General features: G+C 37.7%; 1 protein-coding gene across 2 annotated transcripts; it reads right to left on the bottom strand.

Moving 5' to 3' along the window:
* Positions 1 to 633: 633 nt before the first annotated feature.
* On the bottom strand, positions 634 to 9,934 carry ARGLU1 (arginine and glutamate rich 1). 2 transcript variants are annotated; one of them, XM_083362730.1, is made up of 4 exons: positions 9,357 to 9,921; positions 6,672 to 6,897; positions 4,357 to 4,440; positions 634 to 2,507 (listed from the first exon to the last, which is right to left on the bottom strand). In XM_083362730.1, the coding sequence occupies exons 1-4, from the start codon at positions 9,707 to 9,709 to the stop codon at positions 2,343 to 2,345; spliced, it is 828 nt and encodes a 275-aa protein (XP_083218856.1). In that variant the 5' UTR covers positions 9,710 to 9,921; the 3' UTR covers positions 634 to 2,342. The 2 variants fall into 2 exon arrangements, 1 of the variants encoding a protein (XP_083218856.1); XR_014492535.1 differs by having other exon boundaries at positions 2,343 to 2,507; positions 4,357 to 4,927; positions 9,357 to 9,934.
* Positions 9,935 to 16,078: the final 6,144 nt, after the last annotated feature.

The following is a 16,078-nucleotide window of genomic DNA, read 5'->3' as shown; positions in this document are numbered from 1 at the left end:
TGCACTCATTTTTAGTGATGGGATTTTTAGGGGAAATAAAACAGCCTAAGTCGTAGCAAAGCAAAACAGGCAAAAAAACTCCGAGACATTATTGCATAAAGTGCACTTCCCAAATGAAAAATTACTCTTTATGAGATAACACTATCAAAATTAATAAAAATACTTCAATCCACATCATGCTTTCCAGAAAGACTTTTGACTTAGGGTTTATGATTAATTCCTAATTGATTCCTTCTTTGAGATTGCCTTGACTTGTGAAAATTTGATCCAGGTTCCAGAATCCTCTGAATATGTACAAGATGCATACGGATGTAATGGGGGGGGGATTGATAAAACCACCCCTCTGCACTTCAGAGAATGCTTTGTGCTTTGGCAAAAGCAAACTTGGATCCAATTCATTTGATATAACAATTTATTTGATATAAGCTGTATGCTTATATCCGAGATCGAGATTTGAAAATGCCAAGTACACTTAGATGGCCATAATTTCAAACTGTCTCTTCCAAAGGAATGCTTCTAGTTACCACATCAGACCAATTAATTTTAAAAAATCTAATGAGTTTTGAAATAATCTGAAACTTCCAGGCATTATTGCTTTATTTTAGTCTGATTAAATTAAGAACAGCACAATGGTCACAGCAATATTAATTTATTAAAAACATTCTCAGAGATACCGATTGTTCGACTGTATACTTCATGATCTATCATTCCGTACTTTGTGCAAGCAAAACAGGAGTCTGCTCAATGTGTGCCACATACTGGAAACTTGATACAATTGATGTTACATAAGAACAAAACTAAATGGGTACCATTGTTGTTGATAATTTTGATTTAAAGACTGGAATAAGAACATTAACTAAGGATGCTGCAATTCTAGAAGAAATAGTACATGACAAGGTTCAACCTACATGTAAAAAAGAATTCAGGGAACTGCCAAAAACAAGAAGGTTGCAAGTGTTGCATCTAGAAGGACTAGCAATTACTTGCAAACTTAATCTTCATTTAATCTTACAACATTGGCAAAAAAAAGTTACAAAATTACTGTAATGAACAGTTATGCCCAAAAGCGCTTGTGAATATTTTCAGGAACACAATGCCGAATTAATGGGTTACAGGACTATAAAAAATGGAATACACTTAATAGATTGTTTTAATCCAGGGATGTCAAACTGCCGGCCCATGGGCTGGTTGCATCATGCGGAAGCCGCGCCCACCCCAGCTCCAGCAATGCAAAAAAAGTTGTGATACATCACGGCATGTGACGTGACACAGCAAGTTTGACACCCGTGTTTTAAACTATGTGGCCAGTTTTACTTGCCTATCATGTTCAGGCTGGGGATCTGAAACCTAGACCAAAGCTGTCCTCAAACAGAACTCCATAATGCTCCATGGCAATTAGTTTTGAAACTGAGTCGAGTATCAAGTCCACAATTTTATTATGTAAGGAAATAAGATCTAACTATCAAGATCCTTGCCAAAATGACAGCAAATCCACAGTTGAAACAAGTACCCCATCAGTGTAAAAACCATCATTAAGCCAGCAAGAGCCACTTAACAGGACAATAATTTCAACCTGTAGTGCAATCTTGGCTCTGTATGAAAAATGTTGGTGAACTTAATTCCAATGTGTGCCTGATTTGGGGAAAATAAGTTTTATTAGCATAAAATATACATGCACTAAAAAATTTACTTAAAACACATGAATTTAAGATTTCATTTTATTCAGCAAATTGGTTTATTTACACAATTGGGAATGCTGGTTGAGTTTTATCAGTGGAATAAAAACAATTCTAGTAGAGACAATACTGAACTCCCTTTACACATCTCCAGCAACACTGACCAACTTTTTCCTTACCTGTATCAGGAACATCAAGCACAATAGTGGAGTAGTATCAAAAGACACTGGTATAACAAACCATTGAGGATCCAGTACACTGTGGGAATTTACCAATATATTTGCCAAACTTTTTTTAAAGTCAGCAAAATAAAACCAGCTTTAATAGTTAGCATCAGAGTATATCTCTGAGATCAGCGGGTAGTAAAAACCTTATCAGACCATACATAATTTATAAAGTGACCTGATCTGCATCAAACCACTTTATCACAGAATCAAAACAGATAAGAATAAATTTATTCTTTAAGACAATGATCTGATAAGGATTTAACTTAACAGACGTTAAAATAAGAGATGCAGAGCACAGCCCCTATTAGAACAAGCTAACTTTTCAGATGTCCAAAAAGAAAAAAAAATAACCAAAGAAAATAAAAAAAAACCACTTCAACATGAAGCTACTATACAAAGATTTTTTTCCCAATTTTCATTAAGAGTTCGGAGCTGAAATTTAATCCTGAGTCTTTAGTGAGAAGGACAGTTTTGGCCTAGTTTTTCCCTTGCCTAGGATCATTTTTTGTTCTTCCTTTTGTTGACGTTGTCTTTCTTGTTCTAATTTCATCCTCTCTTCGTGAATTTTTCTTTGTTCTTCAACAATTTTCAATTGTTCTTCAGCCTGTAAGCAGAAAACAACAGTTTAGATTACATTTTATACACCTTATGTAACATTACATATATGGTACTAGCATATCTTTGTTGAGAAGAGCTGACAGCTATTCCATTCTTTAGCATTAGGGGAAACAAGTGTAAATCCATGCAACACTGAAAGAAAATAAGCCATTTTCATATTGTTTCCTATCACAATTTCATTAAAAAATACTTGAAGTGATGATTTACAGGACACAGAATAAAAACAAGAATCAAAACAAAGAGGCTGAGAGAGATTAAATAGTTTCAATAGAAAGTTAGGAAAACTATTTAGAGCTATAGGATCAAAAGTAGCTGAGAAATGTTGACCCAAGATGCTTGAGGCTTAAAATCACCAGGAACAGATTGCTATCTAAAATGATGTAGGGCCACAATGATGTTAAAAGATCAGCTTTAACCAATTCATCTAGAATTAATTTGTACATTGGAGAATCTCTCCTATATCCCTAATTTATGAATTCAACCCACAGAGTCAAGTATAATCTGATCTGAGATACAGTTGCCAATCCAAATTAAAGACTAGGACTTAAGAATTCTAGCATGAAAGTTAAGAATTACTTTATTAACTGTCTTTCAGGTTTTACAGCTTCTGTAAAAAATAGCCTGGAAATAGGGTTTCCAAGAAGAAGCCACAGGGAAGGAGAAAAGTGAATCCAATATTGCAGTCATGTTTTGACCATGGCAATTTTTTTTGTAACAGTGGCGAAAAATATCCATAAATACAGAGCTGCAAAATCTTTTGCGTTTCAAACACTGCACAAGATTCTGATTTTAAGAAACACTGGGTGAGACTAGAACAAAATTTGAATTCATTTTCATTTAATGATATTAAATTTAAAAACCATGCAAGCATTCTCAAATCCCATATTTAATAATATTCTGTTATTATATTAACAATTTGATAACATTTATAGATTTAAGGGGTCAATACGAAAGCTTGGGGCTTGGCAATATCTCAGGTTGACCACTTTTACGTCTGTATAGGTCACAAGTCTGCAACCCGCGGCTCCCAGTCCTGTGCCATGTGCAGTCCCAAAAAAAAAGTGGGACTAAAAAAGTTCAAACAATCAATTCAAATATGCAAGGTAGGTGCATATCTCGCCTTGGCTCCACTCTTCAGTCAAACCCTGTTCTGCGCATGCACACATGCGCACACATTTTTTGCGGCTCCCAGTTTTTCCTTTTGTGAGGGAACCGGTTCCGAGTGGCTCTTTCACTGTTTCAGGTTGCTGACCCCTGGTATAGGTGGTCCTTGACTTATGATTGTAACAAAGCTCAGAATTTTCATAGTGTGGCATGACAGTCATTAAGTCAAGGCACACATGACCAACCCAATTTTATCACATTGTTTTAGCTGTCATTAAGTGAACCCGTTGTCCCCAGTGAGCAATTTCTGCTGGAAATGTCAGTTTCTGGCAAAAAAAGTCCTAAATCATGGCCATATGAGCCATAAATGTGGGCCAGTTGCCTAACATCCAAAATACAACCATGTAACCAGGGGGAAGACACACCATCAGAAGTGCAAATCTAGGTTGTAAGATATTCTGGGGAAGGGTGCATTGTAACTGGTGATAAATTTAGACTACCAGTACAGTGGTTGGCTTCCCCAATATTTCTAGACCAGATTTCAGGGAGTAAGAAGAAAGATTATGACTACCTCCTAACAAAAAGATATACATTTTTCAATCAAATTATGGGCCTAAGAATCTGAGACATTATGCAAATCTTAACCTGTAATTTATGTTCAGTAATCCTACCTGACACCCCCCCCCAGGATTTACTGCTTTTTCCTCTCAGTTATAGTAAAATTTACTTACCAATTTAGCTTGTGCTTCTGCAATTTTTCTGTTATTCTCTTCTAGTATTCGTTCAAGTTCCTCACGCTTTGCACGCTCTTCCTCCTAAACGGGAGGATAGGGTAAGATGTTAGAAAAGTAAAATACTCACTTAGCCATCTGCACTAGTCTTCCTAGAAATTCCTTCTGTGCACTGACTTAACAGGGACAGCTTTATAGCCATCCTCTTGTCTTTCAAACAGCAAACTGTGCAACCACTAAAATTGGTCTCTAGCTCTAAATTTAAATCATCCCTCCCAATCCAAACAGCAAACAACTAAACCCTCCATAATCAGAGAATCCTAGCCAATTATTACTAGCATTTTAATATCACACAAATCAACAAGGACAACTACAAAACTGGATAGCATTTACCAAATTAAAAGAGTAATATATAAAATATAAGTAAAGTGAATAGTTTGTCTCACCAATTATGTATACCTACGCATTCTTTACCTATACTCCTTTAATCAGCATTAAAAGTTGAATATTTACTGTCTTGTCCAGTGTCCTGCAGAGTGTGCTCCTCGGCTGCCATACGCGCCAGCTTCCTCTTTAAAATGATTTGTACTGTTAGCTTGGCAATGCCTGCATCAGCAGCTCAACCATTTATAAAGAAACAACATACAAGGAAGGCTGAGCTGAAGAATGCAGATGTTTACGGTAAGAAGGAACAAAAAATATGTAAAACATTCCTAAGCAAACAATTAATAAGAAAAAATACATTTACTGTTAGCAAAAAGTACAAATGGTAATCCATATTCTGTAGAACTATGGGCTTCGTTTGTGGGCAAATGGACTGAACATCCTATAGTGTGACAAGTTTGAAGACAGTATTAAACTGTCCTTATACCATTTAAACTGGTATTCAGGAATCCATTGAAAGTATGATATAGAAATCAAATCTAGGTTTCTTTTTATAAAAGTTTAAAGAAACTTTGTTATGCAACTCATAAGCAAAAAGATTGCAAGAGTAATTTCAATAACATAATAAATATTCAGGTTATTTTATATTTGGCAGTTTTTGTAAACAGCCTGAGGTCTGCACAAAAATATAGTTTAATAAGAACAAAGCAAGTATTTGAAGAAATATTTCTTGCTATGTCTAGTAACCAGCTACAGGTTTGCACCCTTCACTCCAGGAATTCACGGTTATGCTCCACAGTAAAAGTCCTAATGTGATCACTCAGTGACTACTATTTAATCTGCTCTTAGAATGGTGAGGGACCATGATTTCAGCCAAAATCCATTATAGATTTTCAAAAAGATTTGTAATCTTTTATAATTCAGCATTTATGTAAAGTTAAACTCTTGATTTGTAGAATTAAAATGAATTTCCATCACATGCATTTTTTTTAAAAAAAATTAAATATATTGTATTATATTAAAAAGTATCTTATTAAAAGGTATTTCCTATTATCAACTAAATTGATTAAAAGCAACTAATCAAATCATAATGCAGGAAAGTAGGGAGAGTGTTGTCTAACTCAGCACTACTTTTAAGAAAGTTTAAAAAGAACTTTAAAAATTTGGGGATCCTGGAGTGATTAGTGCTGACAAGCATTAAAACCTCCAGTAGCAAATTACTGTCTCACAGAAAGACATTTTCAGCTTCTGCTCCAGCTGCTGACAGAAGAAGTCACATGTTTAGCTCAACTTCAGACAAGGACAACCTGCTCTTTTACAACTCTCTAGTCTAGAGAAAAAGAAGGAGTTGTTAGTAGCACTGGTAAAAAAAATGGATCTCACGAATTTGTGAAAGTAAATGAGACCACATTTCCAGAGTTACTCCACTGTGTAGTCAAGAGGAATGCATGACTGCCTTAGAGGAAAAACAAGAAAAACTCTTTTCTTTAAGATAAGGCATTGCAGCTCAATGATGGACCCTGCTGTTAATTTTTTTTCTTGCTGACTGAAGGCATAAAGCCTCTTACAGTCTAAATAAAACAAAACAAATGAAGGATACATAGTCACAGATTGTTCAACCCATTCCCCCAGTTAAGAAAGAACTGTGGATATATCCTGCAGCCATGGCAAAAGTTTCAAACAAGTCTCAAATAAGTAGGCCGGTTCCATTAAAATTCAAGTATCCTTTCACAGGTTTTGGAAGAATGTTTGAGGCATCAGTTAGCTCCTCTGAATAAGTTAGAAATTAGGTTTCGCAGCAATGCAAGTTTACACAAGAAAGGAATTAGATTTGCTGTATTCCATCTCCTTCTCAACGTAACAGGAGGCACAACCCAACACTGAAAGTTTTGCCATGGACTGTCTCTACTTTCCAAACGACCGAGCGTTACCTCTCTGGCCTTTTGTGCAGCAAGTTCAGCTTGTCGCTGTCGCTCGAGTTCTTCGAGCAACTGTTTTTCCATGATGCGCTTAGCTTCCTCCACCCTGCGGAGAACTTCCCGCTCAATTTCATCTTTCCGCTTCTCCAGTTCTTCCTCCACTCGCTTTGCTACAAGCTCCTCCACTCTTCTGGCGGTCTCTTCTTCAATAAGTTTCTCTTCTATTTCTTGTTGCCGACTGCAGGGACAGAAATATACAGTTTCAAATGTCAAGAAAATTAAATTCTACAACACACTTCTAGCCTGTTGCATACATCATGCTTACACACTATAATATGCAAACGTTGAGTGTTTATACAAGAAAAAAATAGGGAATAATTTTAGAATGAAAATATTTATAGGAGAAATATGAGATTCAAAGCATTGCTTTCCAAATGCAATTGCATAAATCTTTAGATGGACCAAGCACCTTACAATTTATAAGCATATTTATTGTTAAAATTTATCAAAGCCAAAAGAGCATGATGGATATTTTATAATACCAAAAATATGCAGTCTTCAGAGGCCTAATGCAAGAATAATGGAATGGAAGAATAGATTTCACAGAGATAAATCTCCTGGGTTATAATATAGAACTCAAATTTTAAAATCTAGTGCTTCATGACAATTCATCAGAGAACTCATTCAAGCAGTGAAATGTGTTGTCAAAGCATTATTATCAAACAATAAGGTAGTTATCAATTATTCAGCTGGACAAAATGCATATATAATGCAAACATTAATTAAAATGTTTTTTAAAAATCTTGAATAAAACAATCAACCCATCATAAGCCAGACCAGCAATTTATGTCTTTTGTTAACATTGCTATATATTAGAATAAATTCTTTTGAACACATAGTAGATGCTATAGACAGGAATATTTTACTGATGTAATTTATATTCCTAATTTTTACCATGTCATAAAAGCAAAATTTAGACTGGAGCATAAATTCCTCAGATTTTAATGAAGCAAATTAAATATCCAGATAGGGCACCCTGGTGCTCTTTTATCCCACTCCCTACTAGCACTGATGTTACCTAGTTTGGGTAATGAAACGTCTGCAAGAAAACAACCAAAGTCAGAAAGCACCAAGGACTCTCATTTGAACCCTGAGTACAAATATTCTCCTCTATAGATTACCCAGGTAAATAATACTTTGTAAAAATAGAATTGCATTCATTTTGATAAAAAGCAAAGCAGGTACTCTAGTAACGTTGTTGCCCATCTATCTTTTAAGCATCAATTGCTTTCCTTCAACCTTTCTGAAATTTAACCTTGTTTTAACCAACTGACTCTGTAATCTCAAATGTTCAGACACTGATTTTGACAGTATCAAAATGCTTATCAACTTTTGTTACCAGTGATGTCTAGTTAAATACTCAAAATTTTAATGACTTAGTATCAACAGGCCATTTCAAACCCTGTGACATTCCACATTTCAGTTTGAATCAGGGTGCAAACTTCTCATTGTTATGATAGAAACTGACATTTTAATGCAAGCGTTGCACTTCCCACAGCAACGTTACACAAATCACAAGACTGTAGGCCTTCTGTCAAAATGAATCTGACAAACCATTATTATAAATATAATCTAAAACAACATAACTGTTTACACAGAGGAAACTTGCCTTTCTACACTAAGTTAAAAAAACAGATGCATTCATCACAACAGCTCAGACTACACTTATTTATTTATTTAGCAATAAGAGAACACTGGAATGTATTCATGGAAGCTGCTCAGCAGGTTTTATTAGGAATTAGAAAATGCTATTTTACAAAAATTACCAGTGCACTTCCCTAAGTATCAAAATTGATTATGAAAAACAAAGAGTGAGCTGGGGAAAATGTATGTTAGTATTCAAGACTATGGCAGCATACACATAAAATAAAATAAATGAAATAAAATAAAATGAAAATGAAATTTCCTTTTTATAATGCTAATCTTAATAGCAGATTGAAAACGTAAATTGAAACGATCATGCTATCTCTTGTTGAATATAGCCAGCCTATTTCCGGCCCCTCCCCCCAGTTCTTTACTAATACATTTAGCATGGTGCCCAAATAAAATTTACTGTAGTACGAAAGTATCAGAATCATGTTTTTTAAAAAAGGAACTGCAAAGCTTGCAGTTAGAAAACTGATTATTGCTCTCAGAAAAAGGGAGAAGACAGGTCAAAATACCTAAGAATTGTCCTGAGGATATTTTGATATTAATTTATTCTTAAATGATCTTGTACCAAGAAGTAATAAAAAAGTAACAATATTCTTTAGTCAAATTCAGTTTCTGATGAGTATTCAAATAAGACCCAAGGTTTTTTTCCAGGCAGTAATATGGAAGTATGGTTTGACATTCTCTCCTAGGAAGACATTCTTCCAATCCACAGCTTTGTTGATCTCCTTGTGGTCGCCCATCCAAACAATCACCAGGTCCAACCGGCTCCTTTCATTCCTCCCCACTTACCTTTTCTGGCAGTTGCAACTATGCCTTCAAATTTGCTAGCCAGCACCCCAGGCCTAATCCAGCAGTTCCCACCGTTTAACAGCGGGTGTGCATGCTGACTTTCTGCATCGTTCAGCTGCCTCCCGCAAAACCTTCAGAAATTGCCGCCCGCCCATCCCGACGGAGAAGGAGCCACCCCGCCTCCGCCCCGCTTACATTTTCCGCTGCCGCTCGAATTCGGCCTTTTTTTCCTCCTCCTCCCGCTTCTGCTTCTCATCGAGGCTGCTTCGCTTGCTGACCGTCCGGCCGAAGATGTCGATGCGGTCGGGCGGGGAGGAGGCGCGGTCCCGGTCGCGATCTCGCTCGCGGCGGGAGGGCGCAGTGTTGGAGCGGGACCTGGAGCGGGACTCCCGCCGGCGACTCCGTTTGCCCTCCCGCGACTTGGAGCGCTTGCGAGCCCGCTCCTTCTCCCGCGAACGGGACCGAGATCGGCTCCGGTTCTTCTTGTTGTGCTTGGAGCTCTTGACGCGCTTGGAGTGGGACGAACTCCGCGAGCGGGAGCGGCCCATCCCGAGCGCCTCGGCAAACGCCGGTGTGGCGGTCCTCAGCGCGGCCCCAAAGGGACCTCCAGGATCCCACGCGGGGCCGCCGGGTGCACCACGTCCACCTCGCGGGCTCCTTCGCACAGCAGGCCCAAGGCCCGGCGGCGACAGTAAGACAAGATGGCGGCGGCGGCCCAACTCTAAGACGGGGGATTCTCCTCCTTCCTCCGCCCCAGGATCCACTGCGATCTCCCACAATGCACCTCACCGGCGCGTCTAAGAAAGGGAAAGCGCCGCAATCCTCTACGGAAATGTCCGAAGAGGAGATGATACGGGGCTTTCCGGAAATCGCCGAATGTGCGCGGGAATATGCTAAACGGAGGGGGGGGGGAAAGGGTGGCCACGACGAAGACACTCGAGTGATTTCGCGGCTCACGATGTGTTACGGAAAAACCCGACTCCGTTCAAGTTCCGGCGAGGGAGGTTTATGAGCGCTGCCAAATAGGGACAGAACCCCTGAGCGAAGCGGAACTTAGAAGCAGGAACCCTAGTTCGTTTCAAATATAATAACAATTACAACAATAGTATAGGACAGGGGTAGGCAACCTCGGCTCTTTTATGACTCGTGGACTTCAACTCCCAGAATTCCTGAGCCAGCTATGCTGGCTCAGGAATTCTGGGAGTTGAAGTCCACGAGTCATAAAAGAGCCGACGTTGCCGACCCCTGGTATAGGAGAAAGGCAAAATGCATGGCTGCATTTGCCCCATAACCAAAGTATGCATTCAGGTACAGGTATAGTCCTCGACTTACAACAGTTCATTTAGTGATGGAAGTTACAACAGCCCTGAAAAAAGTGACTTATGACCAGTTTTCACACTTGTGACAGTTGCAGCCTGGTCCTGATGGTCATGTCATTTATATTTGGATGCTTGACAACTGGTTCATATTTATGATAGTTGCCGTGTCCGGGGGACGTGTGATCATCTTTTGCAACTTTTTGATAAGCAAAGTCATCGGGGAAGCCAGATTCATTTTACAACCATGCTACTAATTTAACAAGTTCAGTTTTTCACTTAACAAATGTGGCAAGAAAGGTCTTAAAATGGGACAAAATTCACTTAACAAATTTCTCTCTTATCAACATAAATTTTGGGCTCAATTGTCATAAGTCGAGGACTAACTGTATTCATTATCTTGAATGGAGTCATTTTATTTTCACCTGACATGACAGGGTCTCTGGGCAACTTAACAATGAAAAAAAAGTAGACCAGAAGGCAGACCCAAAAAACAAAGGGCTTTCGACTGTCATTCTAACCCAAAGCCTGGAAGAACAGCCTAACTTGCAATGTTTTTTACATTGAAAGGATGTGTTGTTTCCATTTCCAACTTGGTTAAATTAGCTGTTTGGGTGCTCAGTAAAAACTGAGATGTATTGTAGGTATTGATTGATGTGCTAAAGCAGATACCTAGGCCTGTGGACATCTAGTTATATCAATTTTCTATTAAAAAAAGACAGCATATAAACCTAAAACAGATGGTATCTTTGCAATATCTATAGTTAATGGTTATAAATCACTACGTTTATGAACTGTCAGAGGCTAAGCATGAAGTTCTCAGTGGGATGGCCATTTTCTATATACACCACCAGAAACTGCCTCACTGAGTTAATTTTAGTTTGAATTAAAAGGAAAATGCCAACTTTTTTCCAGTTTGTTTAATAACTAATGTCTTGGACTTCATGTAGAGTATGCTTCAAAAGTTCTTTCCAAAATAGCAGTAGACAGTATTGGAGAAAAATTGTTAGAGGAATCTATCCTATTTATGATTGATAAAATTTTGTTCCCTTGACAAGATAAAATTTGTTTGGACTACTCAGACGTAGAGTTGCCAGATATCTAAAGAAGCAAAGGAGGACACTGACAATTGGAAAGAAGGACAAATGGGAGAAAAAGAGGACATACTAATTGATTAACATTCTTGGCATCTGCAACAAAAATTATCAGGAAAAACTGCAAAAAAACATTTTTAATTATGTGCACATGTACATGTAATTACTTTTTCCAGCATGAGAAAGACTGGTTTTTCAATGGCAGGAATGTGCTAGAGCCAGTTAGGAAGCAAAAAACTTTCAGTATGTAACTGATTACAACTATTACAATTTCAGGCAGCAGTGCAAGCAACCTTAGGGTACTAATTAACTAATTAAAGCTACAGTGAAATTTGTAAAGTTGTGGTTAGCACTTATTAGGGAAGTAGTATGCTAAAGTTTCTCAGGAAGAAATAGCTGGTAAATACTAAAAAAAAAAAAGAAATAGACATTTGATTTTAAGCAGTGCTTTTTTTCTAAAAGAAAAAGGTGCCGGAACTCACACATGTCATACAACCTGCCTTGCCTACCCTACAAGGTTCCATCCAAAAAAGGTGCCGGAACTCCGTTCTGAGCGTTCTATGAGAAAAAAAGCCCTGATTTTAAGGCTTGAGGACAAAAAGGAGAACATGTCCTCCTTGTGTGGTACATCTGGTCACCCTAGTCAAGAACACTAGAGCTGGAGTCCTCAACTCCCGGTCTGTAGACCGGCACCAGTTCTGCAGCATGCCAGAAACTTGGCCGTGCAAACAAGTGAAGGCCCATCTGTGGGATGCAGGCAGCATGTGAAACCACACACACCTTTCCAGTCCATGAAAAAACCTCTCTCCATGGAACCGGTCCTTGGTGCCCAAAAGGTTGGGGGCCACTGCACTAAAGGACTTCACTTTCCAGTTTATGATAGCTTTGCAAAACCAGCTTGAATACACATGCCATATTCAGCAATATTCTGTGGGCAAGATTGCAATACACAACAAAGCGCATTTGTAATCCTCCAAGAAATTATGTGATTCTGAATGTGATTGGTTACAAATTAATTATAAAAAGAAAATGTAAAATGGGCCTGGTTTGCTAAGTTGTACCAGCTAAATGTCAAACTACAGCTTCAACTACCGTAGCTCTAGCTGGCCTGACTAACTTCCTTTTGAAGTTGAACAACAAATACAATATAGAAACCATTCTTAAGTACCTACTTTTTCTAATGCTTCCTAAATGTTTAAACTCTTATTGTGCTCAGGAGTTCCATATTAAAACATTTACTAATATTAAAATAGAACTCTTCAACCGCACTGTGTATTGTCCAGCGATTTCCCCTCTTTTAGAAAATATGTTCAGCTACCAACTGAAAAGGTAAGGAACTTTAAAGATGATATTGGTGGGTAGAGAAGGGCAGGAGAATCAGAATGTGCCTCTTGTTAAGGAGGTGTTGTAAATTACCATAACTTTTTTTATGAATGAACAAACCCTTTTTCATTTGACTCAATCTGCTAATCAAATCTTTATTTCTAGCATGGGCCACCATAAAATACCACCAAGGAAAATTTATGTCCATTTCGATAATACTACCAAAACTAATATGAAATAAAAGAAAATTGAAAGCTAAAACTGCTGATACAATGCTATTAAATTATAATGCTGAAATTATTTATAAAAATTCTTAAGTTTATAGGCTAAGTGATGGTGGTTTAAAGGCCATAAAAGAGATTAAAAAATAAAGATAAAAAAGTAGGTATTTTAGCAAGGCATATGGGCACATGGTAACCTTAGCAATCATTTTGTGAGAATTCTTAAAATGCCAGATGTTCCCACAATCCCAATATAGTTGGGAGCCACCTCCACCCCCCAAGAGAGGTTGAAAATATTTTGACAAAAGGAAGATCAAGTCAAGTTGTTAAGGAGCATGCTGTGCAGCTCCTTATGCTTCTCTCTTATGTGAGTCAGTCAAGTTACAGAAGATACTATGAATTTCCTTTCTTCCCCACCTATTAGATTATGTATGAAGCAAACTACTACTATAATAATTTGTAATATTATCCTTTTAAAAATGAAAGCATTTTGGAAGCTCTTAATTATGAATGATAAACATCAATTCAAACATGTTCAAGACTGAATTCTTTGATGAATAACTGCAGTGATTTCTTTGTGGACTGATACATACTTTCAAATGTAATTACCCTTTTTACTGATTCAGTATATGATATGATGCAAAGCTGGACTGGTGGATGTATGGTAAAATAGTATCTTTCAATTTTGGAGACCCCATCCTCAAGTCTAAGGAAGAATTAGAATCAGAAGGTCATGTTTGTTACTGGTTTACACATCAACAAATAAAGGAAAGATTTAAACTAGACAAAAAAGGCCATGGTTTTGAGTTCGCTAAAAATGAATTGGAAATCTTACTATGTGGTAGTGATGACCACATAATTGCCAAGGTCTGTAAAATGTTATTAACATTGAATTTGGAAAAAGAACATATAAAACACTGTATGATCCAGTGGGCAAGGAATTTTGGATATAATGTGATGTTTGAACAATGGGAGACTATGTGGATAAGAGGCTTAAAATTCACATTAAATTATAACCTAAAAGAAAACTTCTATAAAATGATGTATCACTGGTATTTAACACCACATAAGTTATCTAGAATGTATAAAGGTATTTCAAATGAATATTGGAAATGTAAATGTAAAGAAGGGACTTTTTATCGTTTATGGTGGACATGTAATAAGGCAAAGAAATATTGGAGTAGGATTCATATATTAATGGAGAAAATTTTTAAAGTGAACATAAAGATTAAACCAGGAACTTTCCTTCTGGGCCTAATGGAAAGAAAATTGAAAAAAAATGGAACTCTGATTTTACATATGGTGATGGCAGCAAGACTGCTCTATGGACAAAAGTGAAAGGATGCCTTGATTCCTACCATGGATGAATTGGTTATGTAAGCTAATGGAACCAGCAGATATGGCCAAATTGACTGTGCTGATAAAAGAAGAGAACATAAGTACTTTTGTTTCTACTAGGAAACTGCTTCTGGACTTTGTGCTTGAGGTGGAAAAAAATGATATCATGATTTTGGGTGTTTACCAATTAGACTGATTTGCTGATACATAAATGATCTGATTTTAATGTCTGATTTTACTGCACCAGAGAGAGTCGGAAATCAGTGCCGGCAGTTTGGCGGGTCGAATCCCGAGTGCCGCGTAACAGAGTAAGCGCCTGTTACTCGTCCCAGCTTCTGCCAACCTAGCAGTTCAAAAGCACGTAAAAATGCAAGTAGAAAAATAGGAACCACTACTGTGGGAAGGTAACAGCGTTCCGTGCGCCTTTGGCGTCTAGTCATGCCGGCCACATGACCACGGAGATGTCCTCGGACAAGCGCTGGCTCTTCGGCTTTGAAAGGGAGATGAGCACCACCCCCTAGAGTTGGAAACGACTAGCACGCATGTGCGGGGGAACCTTTACCTTTATTGTTAAGATTCTTCTTTTGCTTCAGTATAACTAACCTATTATTTTAAAAGCAATCAGATATATTTTACAGCCACTTGAACATACAAAACTAGGTTCACACATTCAAAGCCATAATATGGTTTATTTAATTTTGGCTTAGCACTCCGTGTGACTCCACTGTGCTTTACAGCTTAACATATGATATGATTATGGCCAATTGTGCATTAACCTACCACACTGGCTTAGCACAGCATGAATAAATCACAATTTGTTTCAGTCATGCCAACACACAAGGCCTTTTAATGTTCACCTCAGATGAATTCAGACAGTTGGCTGATGAGCTACTCCAATTCGTGAATATGAAAGACCAAGGGAACAGAGTTTCAAAAGGAGTAAGTCTGTTTATTGTAACAGTCAAATCTTTTATCTCTATTCCTTTATGATTACAGGAGAAGTGAGTGATAACTAGCGAGAAGACCTACAATAGCAGTACTTCATAAATGGAATAAACATTTATCAAGGAAGTTCACATGGTATAATTGTTGTTTCTCCATTACTGAATTAAAAAGCTACCCCCCATCCTTGAGCCAGGAAAAAAATGCAACCAGTATGTAACTGATGCTTCCATCCCCAACTTGTTTCTGCTTTTACTGTATCTGTTCTGAGTCACCATCCAATGGTGCTATCTTGATTGGGTGTGCAGAACATACCGGTAATAAGCCCTCGTTGACCTGCCCCTCCCCCAACTTTGTTATTCTCTCACTTCATATCATCGCAAACAGGAAACACATCTGCCACGCACAGCATCTTGAAACCTTTTTATCTTCCCTCCCTGAATGAATCAATGAATGAATGAAATTAAAAAGAAGACAATTGATTTGTGTCACAGAGAGAACCTATTAACAAGTCACGGCTTTAACTGAGATTTCTTAATTTTCCTTCTTTGACAAAAGGCAAACCAACTTGTATTTTCTTCCATATTCTGTTTTTGAAGCAACGGACTGATGATCATACCATTCCATTAGTCAAGACTTTTACTAAATGGGTATGAGAATATTGCTAACTGAACAACCTAGTG

This window comes from Vipera ursinii (genome assembly GCF_947247035.1).
Source record: "Vipera ursinii genome assembly, chromosome: 4".
Classification (NCBI taxonomy): domain Eukaryota; kingdom Metazoa; phylum Chordata; class Lepidosauria; order Squamata; family Viperidae; genus Vipera; species Vipera ursinii.
This window is presented reverse-complemented; position numbering and strand designations above follow the sequence as displayed.